This window comes from Equus quagga, chromosome 1, assembly GCF_021613505.1.
Source record: "Equus quagga isolate Etosha38 chromosome 1, UCLA_HA_Equagga_1.0, whole genome shotgun sequence".
Classification (NCBI taxonomy): Eukaryota; Metazoa; Chordata; class Mammalia; order Perissodactyla; family Equidae; genus Equus; species Equus quagga.
Genome location: NC_060267.1, coordinates 100,196,321 through 100,221,482, shown reverse-complemented (window position 1 = coordinate 100,221,482; position 25,162 = coordinate 100,196,321). Strand labels below are relative to the sequence as shown.

General features: G+C 41.4%; 1 protein-coding gene across 1 annotated transcript in view; it reads right to left on the bottom strand.

Moving 5' to 3' along the window:
- Positions 1-25,162, bottom strand: part of RAB7A (RAB7A, member RAS oncogene family) — a 56,924-nt gene that overhangs the window by 13,867 nt on the left and 17,895 nt on the right. The window contains exons 2-3 of the mRNA XM_046674660.1: positions 7,958-8,018; positions 5,599-5,725 (exon numbers count right to left, since the gene is read on the bottom strand). Coding sequence (XP_046530616.1) covers positions 5,599-5,725; positions 7,958-8,010 — 180 coding nt within the window. The 5' untranslated portion in view covers positions 8,011-8,018. The remainder of the gene's footprint in view (positions 1-5,598; positions 5,726-7,957; positions 8,019-25,162) is intronic.

Genomic DNA, 25,162 nt, shown 5'->3' with positions numbered 1-25,162 from the left:
AAAAAAACGCTTGGCATCCTCCCACACAGAGACCAGCTTCATTAGCTCATATCTTATTTTAGGTGTTCATGTTGTAGGGTTTTATGTAGCTGAAATCTTACACCAGACATCCCTCCACATGCTCTCCCATGTCACTCCTCTCTGCCACAAAACACCACAGCACTCTCTCTGGCAACAGCTCACATCATTACTGTTGCCCAATAAAGTCAGAAAGCAAATTCAGCAAACCATTTCATTCAGTTTTTTAAAAAAATTTTAAAAAATTTTTAAAAATTTAAAAAAAATTAAAAAAAAATATTGCTGCCAATTTCCCAAAATTATAAGTAACTCAGTAATGAACATTAACATATAGAGCCTTTTCTATATTTCAGATTGCTTCTTTAGGATAGAAATCCGAGAGTACAATTATATAAGAACTCTATTACTCTTGGGTGGAACCAATGGGTATTTGGAACTCAGACACACAAAGAAGGCAAAGTAAGGAATTAAAAAGCAAAGCTGAAAAATTTAGGGTTATTCTTAGCACATTTCCAAAATTTAATTTAACTTCAAACTTCGAAAAGCACATTCCCATGGCTGACTGTGATCTTTAAAAATTTTTAATATTTTAATTGAAATATTTTCTACATTCAAAATACACCCATATAGCTATCCTCCCACCCCAATGTGACAAATCTTAACATCAGGTTTTGGGTTTTCTTCTCTAAGAAATAAGATTTAACCCTTCCTCATAGCATTCCCTTTCCTTCCTCCCTGGAAGTAAGACTCCTGAAGATTTGTCTTACATAAACAGTAGGATCCTGTATATCTCTTTGCAACTTGCTCTTTTTGTTTTCCAACAGTTAACATCTATATAGTGTTCCAACGTCCTAACATACCACACTTCATTCCCTGGTGATCTGAGTTATTTGTAGTTTTTCATTACTATACATAAGGCTGCAATGCCATTCTCTCAAGTCAAGCCACTGAACATTTAAGGTTTCCGCTGAGAAGTGCCTGTTGACATCTTTCGCCCAGTTATCTACTAGGTTGTCTGCTGACTGGATACTACTATGCATTATCAACATTTTCTCCTGGTCTGTGGTTTGTTTTTTGTTATTTGAGAATCTTATTATTGAGATGTTTAATTTAATGTGGTCTACTATCAATCTTTATGATTTGTGCTTTCTCTATTTTAAATGTCTAAGGTAAAAAATTTCTCTATTTTCTTTTTGTTTCCTTAGTAAGGAAGACTGGCCCTGAGTTAACATCCATTGACTCTATTTCTTCTACGTGGGACACCACCACACCATGGCTTGATGAGCGGTGTGTATGTCCATGCCCAGGATTCAAACCTGTGAACCCTGGGCCGCTGAACCAGACTGCACAAACTTAACCACTATGCCACTGGGCCAGCCCCTCTATTTTCATTTTTAAAGTTTTCAATTTTGTATTTTTCCATTCCAGTCTTGAACCCTCTTGCTACTCTCCACCCGAATGGGAAGCCACTGGCCCAGCCCCCTTTATTGTGTAACACCTCCTTTCTCCACTCTTCTGCAAAGCCACCTCTCTACTCAGTGTCTGGGTGTGCCCTGTAGATCTTTGCCTCTGTAACAATATCACACTGTTTAAGTAACTATGGCTTCATAATAGGTTACCTTTAAATATTTCAGGCATACTTGACGCCATCTAATGTTTAATATTAATTAATTTCCAGCTTCCTCCTGAAAAATATAAGGAATTTAAAAAGCCCACAACAGTCACTATCTTCCCCTACACGTTAAATTACATAGTTCCAAGCTGGCTTCCTTATACTAGCTTGAAAGTTACATATTTTTTTTTTTTAAGATTGGCACCTGAGCTAACATCTGTTGCCAATCTTTTCTTTTTTTTCCTTCTTCTTCTCCCCAAAGCCCACCAGTACATAGTTGTATATTCTAGTTGCAGGTCCTTCCAGTTGTGCTACGTGGAACGCCACCTCAGCATGGCCTGATGAGCGGTGCTAGGTCTGTGCCCAGGATCCGAACCAGCAAAACCCTGGGCTGCTGAAGCAGAGCATGTGAACATAACATTCGGCCCTGGGTCTGGCCCCAGAAGTTACATACTCTTAATATTAGGATCATAATTCTAAAAATAGCTACAGGCATATTATTAAAATTTATCTCAGTTTATTTTCTTATCTCAGAGCTTTCCAAATAAAATCAGTTTCCTTCTGCCTGAAGAACATCCTTTAGAACTTTCACCATTAGAACTTAAGGATGTATGCTTTGACTCTTGGAGGATATTTTCAGTAGGCAGAGAATTCTTGGCTGACAGTTTCTTTCAGATTATATTCCACTGCCTATTGATTTCCACTGTTATTGTCGCGAGTCGTCAGCCTCATTGCTACTCTTTCAAGGTCATCTTTTCCCCCAAGTTTCTTTCCCCTTTTCTTTGAAATTTCATTTCGATTCATGTAGATTTTTTTAATTGGCCTTGGAATTTGGTCTTCCTGAATCTGTGGATTGGAGCCACACCAGTTCTAGAAAATTCTCAGCAAATATTCTATCTATTCTCCCTCTTCTGAGATTGATTAAAAGTAGGCCCCACCCACTCACTGAATCCTGTTTTCACCTCTTTCATATTTCCCACTATTCTTCCTTTCAGCACTTTTCTGGTATATCCTACCTGCTGCTAAAAACATTCAATGAATTTCCAAATTTTGGTTATTGTATTTCAATTTTAGAAGTTCTATTAACCTATACTGCCTGTTTCTTCTCTGCAGATACATAAGACTGTCCTATTTCTTTAAATATAAAACACTCTGAATTACCATGGAGGTTTCCATTGGTTCTTGGACTTATTTTCCTATCTGTTTTATTTTTCACTGCAAAGCTGCTAAAAGCCTTTGAAAAATATATGAGGCTTCCTCAAGATCTAGGATGAGGATGCTTTTGTCCAGAGATGATGGTTTTCCTTTATTTCCAGTCTGAAATTGGCTACAAAAGCACAAGGGCCAGCCTTTTGTTTTAACCTCTCAAGAACACCTTCTCTTTCCAGACTCCACTCAGCATCCTGTAGTTCCCCAGACAGGGTTTCCTCCAGAGGGCAGCAATTCAGGGTCCCCGCTTAATAGTGCATGTGGTGCTCTATTATACGATGGCCCCCAACCCAGAAGGGGCTGGGCTCTGACTTCTGAATCAGGCCACATGGCTATCGAAACTACAGCTTCACCCTATAGTTCTGTTTCTCCTGGTACAGAAAGCAGCTTTACTCTGGTTGGTGCACATGTAAAATCCTCAGGGGGTATTTTACCCCTAGCACCCTGAAAGTATTTCATCTCCTTCTGTCTTCTTTTGCTCCTGAGAACTCATCTGTCTGTTGTTCCTTCACAAGTAGTATCTTTTCTCTCTAGTTGCTCTTATGATTTTGCTTTTTATATTTTTAAAAGATTGGCACCTGAGCTAACATCTGTTGCCAATCTTCTTTCTTCTTCTCCCCAAAGCCCCCAGTACATAGTTGTATATTCTAGGTGTAGGTCCTTCTGGTTGTGGCATGTGGGACGCTGCCTCAGCACGGCCTGATGAGCGGTGCCATGTCCGCGCCCAGGATCCGAACCAGCAAAACCCCGGGCCGCCAAAGTGGAGCTCGCAAACTTAACCACTCGGCCACAGAGCCAGCCCGATATTGCTTCTTGATGTCCTGCATTTTTTAGTTTTCTTTGAGGTAATCTGCTCAATTCTTACAGTTTATTCTTTTCTTCTGCTGTGTTTAATCTGTAGTTTAACTGTTCATTTAGTTTTATTTCAGTGACTATTTTTTCACTTCTTGAAGTTCTAAGTTTTCCATATCCTCATTTTTTTACAGTGTTCCTTTTCATTATGGTTTCTGTTCCTTTTTCAAAAACGTCTAGTCATTGTGAGCATCTTTTGTGGTACACTATTTCCTCCTGTGGCTATGAGATCATCTTCAGACCAGAGGTTGTTAAATGCCCCTGTAGAGTAGTCTCACCTTTGTCTTGGCCAGGAGTGACAGAGGTTTACGTCAAATTTGTCCAGACAAAGATTTCAGTACCATGCAGAGTATAAACTCAGAATCTACTCGTGAGCATAGCGGGACTGAGATTTTGCAACAAGGAGGCAAAGGGGCAAAGTCCCAAGCCTATACTTAGCTTTGCTACTCCTTGGGTTGAGGTATTTGGTCCTGTTTTCACATCTTTCCAAAGTCCTAGACAAGCGTGTGTGTGTGTGTGTGTGTGCGTGCGCGTGCGTGCGTGTCTCCAAAGGGATTCTCAGCTCTAGCTCCCCTACTTTGTGCAGTCACATCTCCTGCCTCTGATGAGTGATAAAACTCTAGTCCCTGTTATAAAATCACAAATCACCACGGTAGGAGCCCCTGAGCTTATCACTAGCTTTCAGTTCCCTCTTCTTTCCTGTAATCTGGAAACTTCCTTTTCTCTCAAGCTTGACTTATTTTGAACATCTCTATGTGTATGCGTTGGGGAGGTGGGGAAGGGAGATCCATATTAGCTCCATCCTAGACATGTGAGTCAAGGAAGTTATCAAGAGCCCTTATCCTCTGGGAGCATGTCACAGCTCGAGGTGAACACATGTAAAAATTTATACCTGTAACCTGTATCATTGAAATGTTTTAATATAAAAGGAACATTTAATATAAAAAGGAACTACTGTGGAGGTAGGAGTTGCAAAAGACAAAATTTGGGCTAAAAGTTGGAGACTTCGGGATGGGTGCAGACATGAGAAAGGGGCCTTACTGGAAGCAGTCATGTGCAAGCACAGTTTGTAAGAGCAGCACATGATCTAGAAGGACTGGCAGGAGACAAAAAAGTGAAGAATAGGGGCTGGCCCGGTGGCACAGGAGTTAAGTTCGCACGCTCTGCTTCAGTGGCCTGGGGTTCACGGGTTCCAGTCCTGGACACAGACCTACACACTGCTCAAGCCAGGCTGTGGAGGAGTCCCACATAACAAACAGGGGAAGAGTGGCATAGATGTTAGCTCAGGGACAATCTTCTTCAACAAAAAAAGGGGAAGAATAGTCTGTAGCCAGAACGTGAAGGCTTTCCAAAAGCCATATAAAGGAATCTCTATTTTATCCCAAATGTTGAAAGGGAAGCCTTTGAAAGATTAAGCTGATACCTGAAAAAAAACCGATTGGTTTAATAGAAACACAATGTGGGCAGCTATAGACAGGACAGATTAAAAGCAGCTAGAAAAATAAGGAAACTACTTTAAGAGCTACTGTGAGAACCTAGGGGAGAGACACAGATTTTTTTGGTTTAAAGCACGAGGTAAGGATATTAAGAAAGAGACGAGTTAGAGACAGTTTGGAGACAAGACAGAGATCTATAAGTTGCCAAATTTAGCAAAAAACAACAAAAAATAGCAAGTCCAGTTAAATTTGAGCTTTCAAAAAACAATGAAAAATTTTTAGTATGTCTCATGCAATACCTGGGACATACTTGATGCCTTGTATTATCTGGCAATCTTAATTGTAGACAATTATCTATGAATATAACAGTGGGATTTGAAGACCAGGGAGGGAAAATGTCTATGCACAAAAAACAAGTCAAGACTGAATGAACTAACAAGGCTTAGTTGGCAAGTTGAGATGTGTGCTTACCTGCATTGTAACTAGTCTGTCATCCACCATCACCTCCTTTGTAAGAAAGTCTGCTCCTATTGTGGCTTTGTACTGATTACTGAATTTCTTGTTCACATACTGGTTCATGAGTGATGTCTTACCAACTCTGAAATTGCAGAAAAACCACAAGTCAACTAGGATGGGACTGAAAATTGATTCTGACACTTGCCTATCTTGAAGGAAAACCAGGAACTGCCGTCACAACAGAGGGCAGTGCCAGCAAACTTCCCAGCATTACTCACTTGACGTTATACTTTCTCCTATGATAAATACAGGGCACAGATGTGAACCAGATGTTGAAAAGCTGCTTACAAGTTTTGCTACAGGCTACTTAGATGACAGAACCTAGTATTATTTTTTTTCCTTCCAAAAGGATGCCAGAAAATACTCTTCTTCTAAAAGAAGCTTCAGCAGTAAGGTCACTCTACTATTCTAAAAATATCTCTGCCACCTTGGGTGTCTTTCCATTTAGTGGCTGCTATTCAGTCCAAAAAAGTAATAGCAAGAGGAAGCCACTGGCTTCGAGGAGACATATACACCAGTCAGTCAACCTGCTGCTTCAAAGTTTAAAATCTGAAGCAGAGAAAGCACCAATATTTCCTCCAAATCAGAATCTACCTCAAGGTATGCTCCTCTAGAGCTGTTTTCCAGTAAGAAAACTCAGCAAGAGACAATTTGTGATTTTTTGGTGATGAGGTTAGTTAGAGCAGACCGAAGATAATGCAAAAACTTTCCTCATAGCCAATAATATCACCTTTCTTTCCCGCAAAGGAACACATTCGTTTTTATATGCAGAGGACCTAGAAGTACAGATATAACCTAAGGTAGGGTTCTCCCACCCAAGACACCTTAATCGGAATTTCCAGGGGACAGGTTAGAAAATTTGTAATTGAACAAGAGCCTGGTGATTCTTTTCAGGCAAGTTTGGGTATCAAAGGGCTGAAAGTAGTCCATCTCAATCCTGGCAGCACACCAGAATCAGCAGGAGAGAGGGTATGAGTGTGACAGAACAGTAGAGGGGGAGGGTAGGGGGAGGGGAGGGAGGAGAGTATTTAAGTACTGCCAATTAGGCCCTACCCTGGTCTGGGCAAACATTAACTTTTAAAAGGCTCCTCAGGTGATTAAAAGACCAGGCAGAGGAGAAAAATGACCACCTTTTTAAAGGAAGGGCAGGGAAGTTTTGAATAAGGAGGTACCTCTGCATTTATTATTATTATTTATTTATTTTTAAACATACACAGCCTCCAGTCGGTCTAAGCTTTCACAGGTCACTTCAGATGTCAAGTCTAAAATAAAAAACTTCCCACAGAATCTTAATAGCTACTAAACAGTTAGTTACTTGGTTAGTGGCAGATGTAGGATCAAAACCCAGATCTCTCCAGCTATCCCACTACTGGGTATTTATCCAGAGAACATGAAATCAACAATTCAAAGAGATTCACGCACCCCTATGTTCACTACAGCAATATGCACAATAGCCAAGACATGGAAGCAACCCAAGTGCCCAACAACCGATGAATGGATAAAGATGATGTGGTGTATATATATATATATATATATAATGGAATACTACAGCCATAAAAAAGACAAAATCATGCCATTTGCAACAACATCGATGGACCTTGAGGGTATTACGCTAAGTGAAATAAACTGGACAGAGAAAGACAAACACTGTATGATTTCACTCATATGTGGAAGATAAACATACAGATAAGGAGAACAGATTAGTGGTTACCAGAGGGGAAGGGAGTGGGGGGAGGGCAAAAGGGGCAAAGGGGCATAAATGTATGGCAACGGATAAAAACTACACTATTGGTGGTAAACATGATGCAGTCTATACAGAAACTGAAATATAGTGATGTACACCTAAAATTTACACAATGCTATAAGACAATACAACCTCAATAACATAATTTTAAAAAAAGAACCCAGTTCTCCAGTCCCAGGCTCCTTGGAATATAGGCCCAAATCAGGCACAGCAGTAGAAAGATACTGCAAGGTATATCCCAAACCTCATTTAATAGGCATGATGCCAATGGCAACAAATCTTCCCTAGCCTAACTAGCTTGGAGAAAAGGGATTCCATGAAATTGTCCATTATTAGTTGATTCAAACAGCCACCCTTTTCCCCAAATCATGCCAAAATTAGAGAACAGGGGTTACATAACAAGGGATCATTCAAATTTCTGCTGTACCCTGAAACAGCAGGAAGACCTATGTTCCTCATGCCACTGCTATTAGAGAAGTGGCAAATGTCAGCATGGAGGGCATGGGCACCAAGGAGGTGAAGTTCAAATCCAAGCCAATCTGTTAGCTCTAATTTATGAGAAACACTTACCCAGAATCTCCCAAGATGATAACCTTCAGTAACACTTTCTTCCTAGAGGTCATCCTTCAAACTAAAAGAAGAAAAGAGAAAGCACTGTGAGTGGGATGGGAAATACCTAGGTGAACCAGCTCCCTCGGCACAAACATCTAAGGAGACCCAGGAGCACTGTGGCCTGAGCCTTCCTGCTAGCTATTTCCCTACTACACAGGGGGCCTTGAAAGAAAGCAGTATGACTCATTAGAACTCTGGACCCAAGAGCTAGGCAAAATAGTATGGCAGGGGTATCCTGCCCCTCGGATGTTGGATCAATTTGGATTAATGCTCCAACTTAACAGCTCAGTCCTGCTTCATCCAGACCTTTGCTCAAATACCACTTCCTCAGAGAGGTGATCACTTCACCTAAAGTAGCATACCCTCTCCCTATTTGCTCTCTATCCCTTTCCTCTGCCTTCTTTTTCTTTAGAGCACTTACGACTACTTCACATTTTTATGTATTATATTCCCCACTGCATCTCCTGTGCCAAGTAGAAAATTACCAAATATTGGATTAGTACGTGAATAATACTTGACTTGACTTTGCAGCTCTTGGGACCACCTTTTTCCAGAAAACCTTCCAGGCAGCCTTCCCCACCCTTGACCAGACAATATGTGAGATGCCTAATCTTTGCTCAACTCTCTTCTACAACTTGCCATGCCGTGGCCTATTTACTTATCGAGACAGGGCTCCTGTCTTAATTACCTCTCAGTCCCCAGAGCCTGACTCAGTTGACTTTCAGAAAATGAGCAGCATTCAGAAAAGCAGGAGTCCTAAACTCCGGAGCCCGATGTTAGAGACGTATCTAAAGACTGCTGGAGGAGTGCTCCTCCTCAGACAGTTGGAATCCCCAGTGAGGAGGCATGCGTTCTCCTCTAGAATCAGGAATTCAAGACTGAATGTGAGCACCCTCAAAAATGACACCTATGCCTTCTGAGAACTCCTAGCTTTGGCCCATTATCCTCAGCGAACACTGAAACAGCCAAGGCAGGAGACTAAGAGTAACAAGTCAAGGATTGATATCCAATTCCTGCCTTCAATGGAGCTGAAGAAAATAAGTGTTTATACATAAACAAAGTAGGTAACGAAGTGGGTTCAATAAAGCTTACCAGTATTCTACAGTTTGAGTGAACAAGACAATCAAGATTGGGTCTCAGAAAAGCTATGTTTTGTTTTTGTTTTTTGCTGAGGAAGATTAGCCCTGAGCTAACATCTGTGCCAATCTTCCTTTACTTTATATGTGGGTCACCACTACAGCACAGCTGATGAGTGGTGTAGGTCTGTACCGGGGATCCAAAGCCATGAACCTGGGCCACCGAAGCAGAGCATGCCAAATTTAACCACTATGCCACGGGGCTGGCCCCTCAGAAAAGCTTTCAGTTTCTTTAGCCGCCTAGCTTCCTGAAGGCTGAGACTGACAGTACCGCCTACAGCAGGTGTGACTTACGCATGCAAATAATGATCCCAGACTATCCAGATTATTATTCTGCCTTTTCCATTTTGTTATTAGCTGTGTGACCCTGAGCAAGTCATTTAACCTCTCTGTTGGGATAGGGGTATACAGCTAATAGTTCTTATATCCTAAGTATGATGTGAGGCCTTAGTGTTAAACGCTCAGGACAGTGACTTGAACAGAGTAAGTGGTTAGTAAATGTTGGTTGCTATCTTTTGAACATGTGCCAAATAGAGAGATGAATAAATAATAGAACACAGAGTCCAAAAGGCAATCAGAGAACCAGTAAGTCACAGGGCCTAGGTGAGGTAATTAAGCTACACTTCCCTGTTTCCAGATGCTTGGCTGTCAACTGTTCTCTTTCAACAGGTGGTATTGCACGAAAGAACACAAACTGAAAGGAAATATTAGAGCTGACCCCTGCCCCGGAGGGAAGGATTGGATAATGAGCCCTGTGCTCCGCAAAGTGGCATTTTCCATGGCTTCAGAAACAGTGTGGGAACAGGAGCCAGACTAGAGGCAGTTCACCCAGGCACTTAAATCAGGCCTCATGACCTACCCCAAGGGTCAAGGTGTCTCACTGCCCAAAGTCTTGTGCCCATGGCTAGTCCATGGAGACCCCTTATCTCAGCTTGTCTATAAAACTCCTACAAATGCTAGTTAGGGGGAAGTATAAGATGAGCTGGAGTTGTGCAAAGCCCGTTTCCTTTAGTATTCCATCATATCTAGGTTTTTCCCCCCATCAGTAGTGAGAGGTATACCCCAAATCACCAGTTATCTGTGGAGTCCCAGCGCCTCACCTTCGTCTCCAGGGACCGCCCTGACCAAGGTTTAAGAGTTCATCCCAAGGTCTGGTACTACATTTTGGGCTAGAGATCAGTTTATAACAGTTGGGACAAGTTTCAAATTCAAAGAAGGTCAAATTAAGGAAAGAGATGAAAAGAAGATGAGGAGCTCTGCAAAGAAATTCTGAAAGAATATTTAAGAAAGTCATTGATTTTGAGAATGGGAAAAGTGATTTCCATAACTTGGTTTAGGAAGTTTCATCGGTATACCAAATATTATTTAATAATATTAGGAAAAAACAGGGGCTGGCCCTGTGGCCGAGTGGTTAAGTCCACACATTGTGATTCGGTGGGCTAGGGTTTCACCAGTTCAGATCCCGGGTGTGGACATGGCACCGCTCATCAAGCCATGCTGAGGCAATGTCCCACATAGTAGATCCAGAAGGACCCACAACTATGTACTGGGGGGCTTTGTGGAGAAGAAAAAAAAAAAAAACCCAAGAAATACACTTCAACCTCCCTGCTCCTGCATGACAGATTTCATGTTTGTTTCCTTTTGTTTTTGCTCACACAGGCTACAGGCATGCCCCTGTGGCCATCTGTCAGGGTGACCCTCTTGGGCACAGAACATGATGCCCGTGAGTCTGTTTCCTCATCTGCAAACTCCAGTGACAGTAATCCCAGAAACTACCTGAGGACACAGCCTGGAAGTACCCTAAGCATAGGACCTAAACAAGAAAAATGACAAGTTTTACTGAGACAAAGAAAATCTGAATAAAAGAAGAGATATTTCCAATAGGAAGCCTTACTGTAAAGATATGAATTCTTCCCTATTTAAACAACTCCAAGGATTTTTTTTGAATTTGATAAAACAATTCTTTTTTCTTAAAAGTAAATGCACAAGAGTCCCTTCGATTCCTTCCAAAACAGAGTAATGACAGGACACTTGCCTTAACAGTCTCAGAAAGTATGACATAAAAATACAGTATTAACAGTGTGGGGTAAGAGTAAGACTAAACAGAAAGAGACTCCAGAAATGAACAACTTGGACAAATACAGCATTATAAAATTCAGCAGCAAAAGGATGAACAATTCATTAAGCATTGGGAGCCAGAAAAATTCAGTGAGAATTAAGATCCCTACACCTTATCTTCTAAAACAGATTCCCCAAGCAGATTTAAATGTAAGATTTAAATGCAAAAATGCCTATGCATGAAGTTGAAAGGGATACGCACAATATTTACAGGTTTTTCCTGGGTGGTGGCATTACAAATGGTTTTGTTTTCTTTATACTCACTCATTGAGACCTTTACAGGAGTACGTTATCTTTACCAAAATGGAAAAAGTGAATTCAATTTTCAAGAAAAATGTTAATCTGTTGATTTTTCAAATAAGTTTTCTGATTACAAAAATATTTCTTGTTCATCAGGAAGACAAACTACACGTGAATGCAGATTTTTCTCTTCACTTAGGGCTTGCTAAAGATTCAACGGTTGTTGCAAATGGTACACAACAGTGGATCTGAAGGAATCTCACATCTAGTTTCACCAGGACCTTGATCACTGATGGCTTTAGACTGGCAAAAGTTACGAGCTATGTTTTTGTACTTACTGTTCTTCAGGATCAAGAATGGGACACTTGTTTCTAGAAAAGAGCTAAGAAAACAAACAAAACAAAATTTCAACACAACTTTTGCCACAAGAAACTGCCCAAGCAGCAGTGGCTTTGAAATTTCCACTGGCAGTTTCTGCTTTCTGTTACCCATTTTCATCACCACCTTCACGGATTTCTGAGGACTGAAATTATTTTTTAAATCCTGCCAAGTTAGAAATGCACAAACCATTTCCTTTTACAGGAGAAACTGAAGCAGGCAGAGCAGAAAGGAAGAAAGACTTCTACAAGATCTCTAACCCCTGTGTTCCTTGGAAATGAACATTTTAGGTAACATCCATTAATCCGGTTACATATGACTACCTGCTCAAACCTGTCAAGAATAAGGTACTTTCAGAACACATTTCCTTCCTTCTGCTATCAAACCAAACCCCATCCGTGTGCTCTGGAATGAGTTCCTTGGAAAAACAAGCATTTTTTGGAGCAAACACTAACAGTATTCCATATGCTGAATTGATTCTTTCCCTCAAGTGTAATGTTTCTCGTGTAACAAACCAAACCTAGAATTTTCCTCCATTAGTCTGGAGTTATCGCTTTCCTCATCTCTGAAGCAGAGAAGTCAACTGGTCATAAAGGTAGACACAAGAAGGAAATCACAAGCAGGTAAAAAGTTCAGGAAAACACTGTTCTAGGATCTGGGCTGGGCAGGGTCAGTGAGGTCAGAAAGGGCCTGACAGAGAATGGTCAGGGGAGGGCAATGAGAACAAAAGGCTGCTGTGGGAAAAATGAGCGGAGCAGAATAGGGTAGGAAGTGGGGGGTCAGAGGGCCATTTCAAAGCCTGGCTCTTGGGTGGTAGAACCATCCTGTGATGGTGATCAGAAACACACAATGACTATTCTCACGTAGAGGTGAGACTCTAGGCAGGTGTAGTATCAAGGAGTTGAAAGCAAAGTGTTTGCAAAGCCGTCAAGACAACAACGTAAAACGCAGGGAATGACACTGAACCAGGTGTTACCGTGTCCAATGTCACAAAGATATTAAGCGGCAGAGCTGGAATTATCAGGTGTGTCAGCCCAGGCCCCAACACTTAACCATTACGCCATTCTGCAACACCAGCTCTCAGTGAAAAGAGGATTCTGGTTCACCAGGGCTGGGAATCAGTCCTCGATTAGGCATTTTAAAAAGTTCCCTCTGACAGGCACTCACACCAGGTTTGGAAACCACTGACTGAGGTCAATAACCACTGTTCTGATTCACATGTGTGCCTGATACAAAATAAATATCTGAACAAATCTAAAGGTTCAACAAGACTGGGACAGTGAAACCAATTGATTTTCTATAGTCTTTTAACATTCTTACTTGCTTGGTGTTTCCAAGCTGCCGACCTGTAACAGCCAGATCTTAACCACAGTTGACTTTTCTGCTACTCTGTCCCTGCTCCTCCCCCACCTTATTAAAATACTGAACTGTAGAAAATTCAGAAAGGTACAAAAGAATGAAGCAAAGAGAAAAAGACACCCACAATTCCACCTCTTAGAAATGATCACTATTAGCATCAGGGTACAGATCTTTCCAGTTTTCCTTCAAATGGTTGAGATCATACTGTCTAACTTTGCATCTGGTTTTTTCTACATTAAATATCTTCCCATGAATTAATGTTAAGGTTGCATGACATTTCAGCATATGGATAATCCCACTCCTTCCCTTGTTGTTAACCATATGGTTATTTTTAATTATAATGAGATGAACCTATGTATAAATCTGTCAGCATAATCTGATCAGACTCGCAAACGTGTTATTACTCAGCTGAATAGTACAAATATTTTAAAGGCCTTTGAAATACACGGACAAATTACTTTCTAGAACAGCTTTATGTCCACATGCACCAGTATTTCCATGTCACCATACCCCAGCTATCATTAGTACAAATCACTGTTAATCATATAAGAGGGTCAACCAGTTCCATGCGCATTACTTAGATTAGTAGAGCCAAACATTTCAACCACATCTCTCTCAGTTGTCTGATGGTCTTTGCCTATTTAACCTAGTAGAATGTGATTTATTGCACACATGGTCTAAACAGAGCATTGGGAAGGAAGACTATGGGGACAACACAGATTTCAGAAGTAGTAGGCTTTGAGCAGATTCAGAAGTACCATTACAAACCTTAACCAGCACGAAACATCTCCATCCCATGTTCTTCCAAGATTTCACGCTCTGTACCCGACCATTAGACGAGACCCAGCAGTTATCCTGCCCTCAAAACTGACGAACTTCAAGGCTGAGAGTGAGGTAGACAAGCAACATTTGCTGATAAGGTTTGGAGAAGGTTACAGGGGAGAGACTGGGAAGGCATTTGAAATCATAAAATACTACTGTGCTGGTCATCAAGCTGAACAGTAGTGTCTGTTTGTAGGCAGACTCTTTTTTTTAACTTTGCAAACTGAGGAATCAGATTAGGGCCTGAACAGTGGAACAGCACAGCCCACGAAACAGCAAGAAATAAACACCACTTACTGAAAGCACCCTGTGCCAGGCACTATAGACTTTCCTGAGGTCATTCATTTATTCCTCACAAAAAGTCCATAAGGTTGAATTCTAACGTAGCAGATGAGGAAACAGAAGCTAATAGGAAGTCACCAGGTTTCTAAAAATATTCAGATGTGAGACTGAAGCCCAAGACTGATTACAAACACCTTTACCCCAGCCACTACATTGAGTTGATCACCAAGACCAAAAAGACATTTAATGCTTCACAATAATCCAGAGGGTGAGACGGAGTGCATAGACAAAACAAGACTGGCACAAGTTGCTGAGGCTGAGGGATGGGTGCATGGGGGTTCATAAAACTGTTCTCACTACTTTTGTACATATTTGAGATTTTTCCATGATAAAAATTGTAAATGCAATTCATACTTTAACAAACTAGGAATATCTCTAAGAAAAAAATAAAGAATGTATAGTTATTGTCATTAATAAAAATACATTTGACAAACTTTCATGGCAAATGTAGCCCAGATTAAAGCTTGATAATCATCTCTGGTTATCTGTGATAATGAGCCTCTGGTTGAAGGGAAGGCAAGACCGTTTTGCCACCACAGAAATCTGAGGCTACAAGCATCTGGCATGTACCTTCTAAAAAGGAGCCCTAAATGAAAAATTACACTATAATTTTGATAAGAGTAGGTAACTTCTTTTAAGATCGGCTTAAGGGAGAAAAGATAATATGAATATGAATTTAGATTTCCATCCCAGAGGAGCTTAAGATGGAAAGACAAAGGCCAGAATAAGAGCAGAATTCCCAACAAACAGTATCACCCAGCCAATTCCAAGTACAATGGCTAAAAGGCACTGCATAGGGTTCTAGAGTAGCAGAAGACAGCCATAAAATGTTATAAGGTGAATAAAAAACAACTCTCAACAGTACCTCCAAGACAGGAGGTGCAAGGAGGGAAAGAAGTTACGACTCTGGTTGCTGAAGGTAGGTCTGCTTGATGAGCACAGGGAACACAGATGACAAGTGAAAGAAGACTAGCTACACAGAGGCCTAAGCTCAAACGGACCATTTTGATATATGAAAGCTCTCATCACCGAATGCTTCTCTTGAAAGTTCACTATGCACTCGCCTCCAGGCTAAGTGTCTTATTCGTTTTATCTCATCTAAGGAAGCTTGAAGGTTAAGACAACTTAGTGCTACATATGGGATAGTTTACGGGTGTTTTAGTGTCTCTTTTGGGGATGGGAGTTGAAGCATGGCCACTGACAATCCAAGGGTTAGCGAATCCAGGAAATACTCTACTATAAGAAAGGAAAAAGGACAGAGCATGACAGACTGGCTAGAATCAAAAACGGCTTCAAAGTTCTAAGCCCAGGGAAGAGGCAGAAGAAATAATATCATTGAATAATTTTTTCAAAGCTATAGGATTAAAATCGAAGTTGTAATTTCAATTACGTCAATTATACACCAACAGTAGTAAAAATGTCCCACCAATAAGAAAATAAGAAACATGGAAACTAGAGATGTTTGCAAACTCCTCCATCAGATGGAGGAACCAAATGCAGGTACAAGAAAGTGAAGGAGAGAAAAATGTAGGAGGTCACAGCAGTCTCTTCTCCATCCCTGAATGTCCAACTCCAGCAGTGCCTGCAGCATGAAGGAGCTTGGTAACAACTACTGCTTGGACAGTGCACACGCCTGGAGGCCACAGAAGGGACCTGGAGAACAGCGGTCTTTCTTGGTTTAGATACACAGTTCCAGGATGCTGGCTCTGTGAGTGCCTTCTAGGCTCAACCCAGGACTAATGATTCTAAGTTTCTTAGTACAGGTCAGTTCCTATTCAAATGAAAACTTTAGCCTCTCGCCCATCATGACATCTCATATATATCACTTAGCAGGAAAAAGCCATCTGACAATTCTGGCCAGGGTGAATTCTCTGAAGCAGCCATAGTACTAAGTGTTGCCTGTGCTCAAACTTAAAAGGTAGAGACATTACTTCCCTGCGTGCAGTGATCTGTGATCCTTTAGCAGTAAAGGTTGAAGGGAGTAAGCAAAAATCTGGAAAGATTATAGAAAACAGAAGGAAATGCCTTGACACCTTCTTTTCCTCATCAAGTTTCAATAATTTTTGTGGACAGGCCCACAACTCACTAGAGTCTACCATGGCCAAAAGGGGCAAACTGGCACACGTTCACATCAAGGAGTGGCTAGACATTAGAACGTACAGTTACTCTTGCTGTTACTTCCGTAAGCAGACCTTAGTGCCATTAGAGCAGCGCTGTGCCTTAGCTCTAGCCCGGGTAGATTCTGGGGTACTATCAGGGGTGACCTTCTTGTACACTGACTGCAAGGCAGGTAAAAAGGAGCAAGAGGCAGACAGCAAGGTTCCCCACGCATTTGGGCATCAGCCACTGCCACAAGGGAGAACTGTTCTGGCATATAAAGTGTTTGTCCATTCAGTTAGGGCTCAAATGGCAGCCTCTTCCATAGCACTCAGGACTTACACACACAGAAAAGTAAGGTAACTTGTCTAAGGCCACCCAGCTAGTCACCTGTGGAGCCAGGATTTGAAATCAAGCAGCCAGCTCCACAGTTCTTGCTCCTAAATGGTTTTTCAACAAGAACCACTGGCTGCTTCCCCAACATGCAAATGCTCACCAGGTGTCCAAGTGCAAGGTACCAGGTCACGTTCTATTTTACAGTTCTGCTTTGACTGTTCCCATTCAAATTTGTTTAAGGAACTTGAGATCACAGCCTCCAGTGAATGATAACCAGAAGGAGACGTTCCCAAACTCTCAGGGAGATGGCTAAATGGTTGTACTGAACACAAGGGAGAGAAAGATGGCTAGAAATTGCCCAAATAAGGCAATTTAAAGCCTACTTCTCCATGCGGCAGGTGCTCTAGCAGTGGGAAGACCATGGGCTTTGGGCTCACAACCATGGGTTCAAATCCCATCCTAAATACATGTGTGAACTTAAACACACCTCTGCTTTCATGTGAAAAATGAGGATCCTCAACAAATGAGATAAAGCAGAGAAAGCTTCCAGCATTCCACCTAGCACACGAAATATATTCAATAAGTGGCTATTATTACATGAGGCCTTTTTTGTGATGAAAAACTTGTACCTAGCCAGCAAGTATTTCCACCTTCCAAATCTCATTACCGCAGTCTCTCATACTGACTTTATGATTTTTGTTATATCCACGTCAACTCACTGAAAGGTATCTGAAGTCCCAGTTATATTTCTAATACATATCACACATTCACTTTCATACTACCTAAAATCATAATGTATATCAGCAATGATACACCGTGTCATAAGTTACCAAACACTGCAGTGGAGAGTCCTATTTAGCATAACACTCTTGTTATTTGAGGAAGATATATGGCCAATGCCAATACAAGAAAAAGCAGAAGGGAGAAGTGAGCACTGGGTCACTGAGTGACTTACTCCCATATACCAATTCTTGCCTCCACTTCTATTGTTTTTCAGTGACAGTATAGGCACATGAGCCCGATGAGTAAGGGTTACCACTCACATGATCCTAACCCATGTTGGCTGGACCACCTGAGACTAAAATATCCTCTGTCTTGACACCCCTCCTCTATGCCTCACTTAATCACACTCAAACATGTCCAATCACACGTCCCCATTTTACTCAGGAACAGTGGTCACTAACCATGACCTAAGGGTAAGCACACCTAGTTCACTTCAAACACTTGCCAGTGCCCATTAAGTTACTGAGCTGGATGTTGAGGATAACCCACAGAAAACTGCAAACACTTTCTTATTTCAACAAAAAGCCATCAAAATTCTCTATAAGCTGAACAAAAGCATTCTGCTTTGTAGCTTTCAAGTGTTAAACTGGAAACCTCAGGAGTCAATTCACCTCACTAGACAACTCTTTACTGGACAAGGGGTTCTATATAATTCTATAAATAGTGAGGCCAGTTGTAGAACAAAACCAAAGCGCCTTAAACACAACCATAATGGGTCCTTAGAAGTCATTTTATCTCAACTCTTTACTAGGACAGAGACTTCCTCCACAACACGGACACATCACCCAGTTTCTGCCTCAACACGTAGTGATAAGGAACTACCTCCCATGCCGTGTTACAGTTTCAGAAGCTGCAAAGTGATTTAGAGACACCCAGTCTCTCCATCGCCAGTCCCAACATCTCTGGTTTTCTCAACTCCTCTCTATGCAACATAACTTCTAAATCCCTTAACTTCCTGGTTACCTACCTCTGACTGGATTAGATTCACTATACCTCTTACGATGTCTGCATCTTTGTACAGTATCGCCCATTATTAAAACATGCTGGAATGTCACCTAAGGACAAAAAAAGATGACTGAGAATTTTACAAACCTCTAAAAACTTACTCAGCTCTGAAGCTCTCAACTGCATTCACAGGTACCATTAGCCTTAGTAGTATTATAATCTTCCAGCAAGTGTACTGACATTGGGTTAAGCTTCACTATAATGCCAACCCTTGATTAGTCTAGACCACGTATTCCCAATGGGGGTGATATTAACAATAGTTTGTAGCCCTCTAGGAGCCACAGTATATAAACAGATATATATACAGGGTATGACTGTGGTATTAAAATTTCATTGGGGCAGGGGAGACAATTAGGGGGGAAAAAAGTCTAAAAATGTCCAGGGGTCAGAAGGGAGACGAAATATGAAAAAAGGCCGAGAAGCACTGGTCTAGATGTGGCTCAACAGCCACACGTGGCTAGCACTTACCATACCGTACAGCGCAGATACAGAACATTTCCATCACTACAGAAAGTTTCATTGTTAGTGCTGGTCTACCTTCTGGAGCATTTTACCAGAATCAATAATGTAGTCCTCAAACATCTCAAATCTCAATTCACGGCCATTACTCACTTCATTACTGATTATCTAGCCCATCTTCTTTCACTCTTGAAAGCACAGTGAAGATACTGGTTCTTTAAGGGCAAACTTTAGGTATTATTTAACATCTGAATTTTTTCATTAGAATACTACAGCAAGATAGTGGCTGCATCGTAACCACTTCAAAATATTTGTAGCCATTTGTCCTAGCAAACCAGGGGTATTCAAACACTATACTAGGTCCTTTGCGATCCATTGAGACTGAGGTTTAGTTAACTATTTCAAAATCACTGGCTTATGGGAAATGAGGTGAGCAGAGGAGCAAAGGAATGTTCAAATCAAAGCACGCAATATTGTTAACAACATAAGGAACATTAAGGACCAGAAATTGATTGCGTTGATCAATAGGAATAGCTTTTATAGACTCCTTGACTATGTAAGGTAAAACTATAAAAACTTCAATCAAATCTTAAATCCTTCTCTGATTAAGTGTGAAAGTTGTTAGTGACAGTTTAGATGGTTTCATCAGATCAGAGAAGGTCCTCTTTAGGAATTGTATGCAGTTTTGTAAGGCAGTCACATGTATTTTATTCTCAAGTACTCTTGTAAGAACCACGGTGAACTAAGGTGTTTCATACGGCTTGCTTTATATTCTGAAACGTCTTTCTGGCCACTTCCTGAAACAAGATGCCAAAGTAAAAGAAATCCTGTCAGGTAAATGATAATCTGTTTCCACACTTGGAAATTTTTAAGCTCCAAAACAAGTATAACAAATAATGCAAAATCTAATATCACGTCTGCTAAGGTTAGATGCCAAAAAGTTAACTTCCATCATTCATGGGATACATGACCTAGAGTTCTCAAACAGGCAAGGCCAGGTAATGTGGTACAGTACTGCCACAAAGAAAGAAGGAAAGAAATCGAAGAGCAGGGTGAATTATATCAGATGAAAAGCAAATGTGTCCTTTTTCCTCCTGGTGGAGAAAGAGCAGAGACTAATGTAAGACAGACTCAACCAGAGCTGACCAAGCAAGACAAACAAGGTTCAAATGAAGGCGAGGTGGAGAGCCTCACTTTAAAGCCAGGCAGCCTACCAGTTTCCATCTTAACACAAGCTGTGGCCAAACGCCAGGCTACAAATGTCAAGGTTATATTAGTGTTGCCTCTCCTCCCCAGCACTTCTGCTATTTTCCAATCAACAGGCCCCAACCAGGGCTCTCCCTGCACGGCGGCCCACCTCTCACACATTTAACTGAACGGCGTATAACTCAATGGCTGCTGGGTCTCCAGAATATCCAAGAGCCTTTTAATTCCAAAGATGCTCCAGCTGGAAGATTGGTTTGTTTTTTCAAAAAGGTGAACATCAATTTCAACTTCTGTTTCATTACACAACCCCAATTCCCCCATCCCTACCTTTTCAAAGAAGATCAAAGGAATCAGAAACTATGTTATACAGTATTTCTCTCTGACACTAGAAGGCGGAAGGTGAGGGGCCGGCCCAGTGACGCAGTGGTTAAGTCACACGTTCTGCTTCGGCGGCCCAGGGTTTGCCGGTTGGGATCCCAGGTAGGGACAAGGCACCGCTTGGCAAGCCATGCTGTGGAACGCATCCCACATATAAAGTGGAAGAAGATGGGCATGGATGTTAGCTCAGGGCCAGTCTTCTTCAGCAAAAAGAGGAAGATTGGCGGCAGATGTTAGCTCAGGCCTAATCTTCCTCAAAATAAATAAATAAATAAAATTAGTAAAAAACAAAAAGGCACAATGTTAATAATTGTTGAAGTTGGGCCATTATACCAGGCTCATCACTCATGTATGTTTGAAAATATCCACAATAAAACATTAAATAAAATTTAAAAAAAGGGGGGGGTAGGCGGAGTCACCCCTAGGGGAAATGAAAGTGAGAGCTACACTTTTACCCAATGTTTAAGGATCTAAAGACTTCTAAACCCTTGAGTCTTTCTTGCAAGTCAGATACCAGAAATGCAGGAGTTCGACAAGTCTGACAATTTGTCAAAAGGGCTGCAGCTCAGTGGCTATCATCCTCAGAACAGATACTCGAAGCAGAAAATGCTTCAAAGTACATCAGCTTTAAAATAAAGATCATCTTTCATACTATACTGCCGAAGTACATCTAACAGGCTAAGCCTAATATGCACCCACTGGGGCTTAAATTCACAAAGCCTCTCCACCAAGAACATTTTTAAACAAGTGTTTAAAAACATTAATATGAAAGGAAAAAAAGAGAGACTAGTATTATAAAATCTCGTATCTGTAAGAAAACTTAAAATTAAAAAGAGCATGGATGTCTCCAACGGGAAATTATGCATTATTTACACTTTAAATTCTATCACACTTCCTTCTGGGTTATTCGATCCAGCCTTTCACTGCTCCCGACCTACTTACTGTAAGTTGTAGAGAAGTGATGGTGGTGCAGTGACTCTTGTCTATGGATACACAAATAAATTCTACCTGGACAATCTTCCCCCGTGGGCAAGTCAATTTTGTGTCCATTTGCATGTTCTTTTCAACATTACTGACCTACATGTATGTCTGTTGTTTATATTCTTTTTGTGAACCGGTTCTAACATTTCCCCCCTGCTTTCCACACTTAATGAGTTAAAAAAAATGTCTGACCACTACTGTTCATCTGACCACTACTGTTCATTTCATATTTAAATGACAGTGATCTTACCTTTTCTTGAAAATTATCTTTTAATAATATCCATCACCTAGATTTAACAGCTAACATTTCCAAGAAAATTTTAAGCATGTGTGGTCCATCTTCACAGGCAAATTCAATACTCTTAGAGAGAACTTGAGGAGTGATGAGATTCCTAATAGTCTACAGCTAGTCGCACAAAGGCTATGTTTTCATAGACATATGGCTATGTCCAGTCAGAAAGCTATGGCTTTAGGGGTGTTTCCATACTCTTCCCCAAAGGAGGCTCAGATCTGCTCCTTATTCGGATGCAAGAGGAACTTTGGGATAATAGAACAACAAAGGCTTAGGACCTACAAGGCTCTGGTTAGAATCAGGTCTCTGAAACTAACTAGCTGTGCAAGTTGAGGTAAATAACTTGTCCTCCTTGGGTCTTATACTGAATTCCTACATTTGAAAAAGGTGGGTGGTTTTATCTTCTTGTGCTCCCATTAAAATACAAGAATGACGGTGTAAAGGAGCCAGAGACCAACGTCTGGTATATTACCATTAAGTGGCAGCTTATTACTATTAAGCTCAATTTCTCTCTACGTCTCGAATTCCTGGAGCTATTACTGGTTCCTGGTGAAATGGAGTGAGCCCCTTATTAACTGAATACAACATTCTCCAGCTCAGTGTGCTGTGGGATTCCTTTGATCAGTGCAATTACAGAATCTATTTTAATTTTCACTTTTCTTGTTGAGATGAGCCCCATCCACGACTGAGGGAATTTTCCATCAGATATAGAACTCAAAATTAACATTTCTTAACATTTAAAAATAGGAGAAACAGCAGCAAGAGTCTAATCAAGAAACGAGCATCTACAATAAAACAAACACAGCCCTCAGGATACCAGTGTGCCTCGGCCAGGACACCTGTGCTGGACTACAACTCTAAAACATGGGAGCTTAAACATACTAAAGGACTGATGACTATGGATTAAGTGCTCAACCATGTGACACAAATTTACCTCTCCTGAGGAATTTAAGAGGTAAGAGAGGAAACACAGGCTAAAAAGGGAAGGAAGAAGGCAAAAATCAAACAAGGACCTGAAAACTGGGAACATTTTGTATGACGGGAACAAGAACACAAAATTAGAAGACGGGGTATGTAGTAGCCATTGATCAAATGCTTCCTCATCCCAAGCAAAACAGAACTCTTTCTCTAGCAAAGCAAGGCATGGAGCCAGAAGAGAGCAGTCCTCATACTGTGGAGGATCTTAGGGGCTCTGCCACTGCACCTTCTGCACAGGGAGTCCAGCCACACACTCAGAGATGGAAGAAAGATATAGATCAAGCAAACCTGTGATGAAAAAAAGAAAGAAACCAGGCAAACCACTATGGACGTATTTCTGAAAATTGTGACACCTCCTCAAGAAGAGCCGCAGGTAGGTCCTTCAGTAGGTATTCCAAGAGAAGGTACTGTTATCGTAGGAGAGGACAGCTCCATGCGTGTTATTGCCCCTGAAGACCTTCCAGTGGGTCAAGATGTGGAAGTAGAAGACAATGATATTGATGATCCTGACCTAGGCTAATGCTCTCATTCTCTTCAGGGGAAGTCCCAGTTCCCTACTGGGCTTTTGGGACCCTCTGTGACCTGTCCCCCTGCAGACCTTTTCCCTCCCACCTACTCCTTGCACTTTACTCACATTGAATTCTTCAGTTTCCCATGGATACTCTGCCCATGAGGTTTACTCTCTGGGAAGCCCATATGCTGGGCACTTGGCCAAACTCCATTGGGCTCCCTGAGGTGAATCAGACATAGATCCTGCTGGAAGAGCATGGTCCAGCTTGGAAGACAAGATAGGGACCTAACTATAGCACAGTCACCTGCTCACAGGTACAAAAGAAGGACATTCACAGCACAGCACATGCTCACCTGCTGCTGGCACTATCAGGAAAGCATCCTGAAGGAGGCAGCGTCTAACAGGGCCCCAGGGCGCATGGCTCTGACCGCAAGAAATGGAGAGGAGGCATTCCAGACAGAAGGAAGCTGGAGTGTTAGGGACATCCAAGAGAGAGGTGGGGAGTAAGGCTGGGGAGTGGGGAGTTCTGGGACCATTTCCCATTGGTGCATTTTGCTCTGTGTCTCCAAACTTAAACATCCCCCCAGCTCATGGCCTGGAAAGCAGTCAGCTCTGATAATAGAATGCTCTGCTAACGAGACTTTCTCCTCTTTTGTGAGCTTTGGGCCTTGGCTGGCTGGCCAGTGGCTGCTTCTTATTTTCCTCATTAGTCCAAGCTATAATAGGAGAGTTTAACCCATTCACACTTAATGTAATTATATTGATAAGGAAGGATTTACTTCTGCCATTTATCAATTTTTTTTGTACATCTATTTTTTTTGTTCAAATCCTCCTTTATTGATGTTTTTTGTATTATGTTGAATTTTTTTTCCCCTTTCTCCCCAAAACCCTCCAGTACACAGTTGTGTATTTTTAGTTGTGGGTCCTTCTAGTTGTGGCACGTGGGATGCCACCTCAGCATGGCCTGATGAGTGGCACCATGTCTGCGCCCAGGATCTGAACCAGCGAAACCCCGGGCCACAGAAGCAGAGCGCGCGAACCCAACCACTCGGCCACAGGGCCGGCCCTTAAGTTGAATTTTTTATGTACCATTTTGATTCCCTCTTCTTTCCTCTTCCGTATATTTATCCTTTTCTTAGTGGTTACTTTGGGAATTACAATTAACATCTTAAACTTATAATAACCTAGTTTGAATAATATCAGTTTAGTTTCAATAGTACACGCTCTGCTCTTATACATTTCTGTTTCTCCTCTTTACACTGTTATCACAGATTACATCTGTATACATTGTGTGCCTGTTAAGATAAATTTATAACTTTTATGTTTCTTTTAAATCATGTAAGAAAAGACAAAACAAGGGGCCAGCCCAGTGGTGTAGTGGTTAAGTTCATATGCTCCACTTCAGTAGCCCAGGGTTCAGGGGTTTGGATCCCAGGCACGGACCTATGCACCACTCATCAAGCCATGCTGTGGTGGCGTCCAACATAAAATATAGGAAGATTAGCACAGATGTTAGCTCAGAGCCAATCTTCCTCACACACACACAAAGACACAACAGAACAACAATCTCTCTTATGTTTACCTATGTAGTTACATTTATCAGTATTATTTCTTCTTATGGCTCTGAGTTAGTGTCACGTCTTTTCATTTCAGCCTGAACAACTCCCTTTTCTTGTAGGGCAGGTGTACTGGTAATGAATTTCCTCTGCTTTTGTTCATCTGGAAATATCTTAATTTCTCCT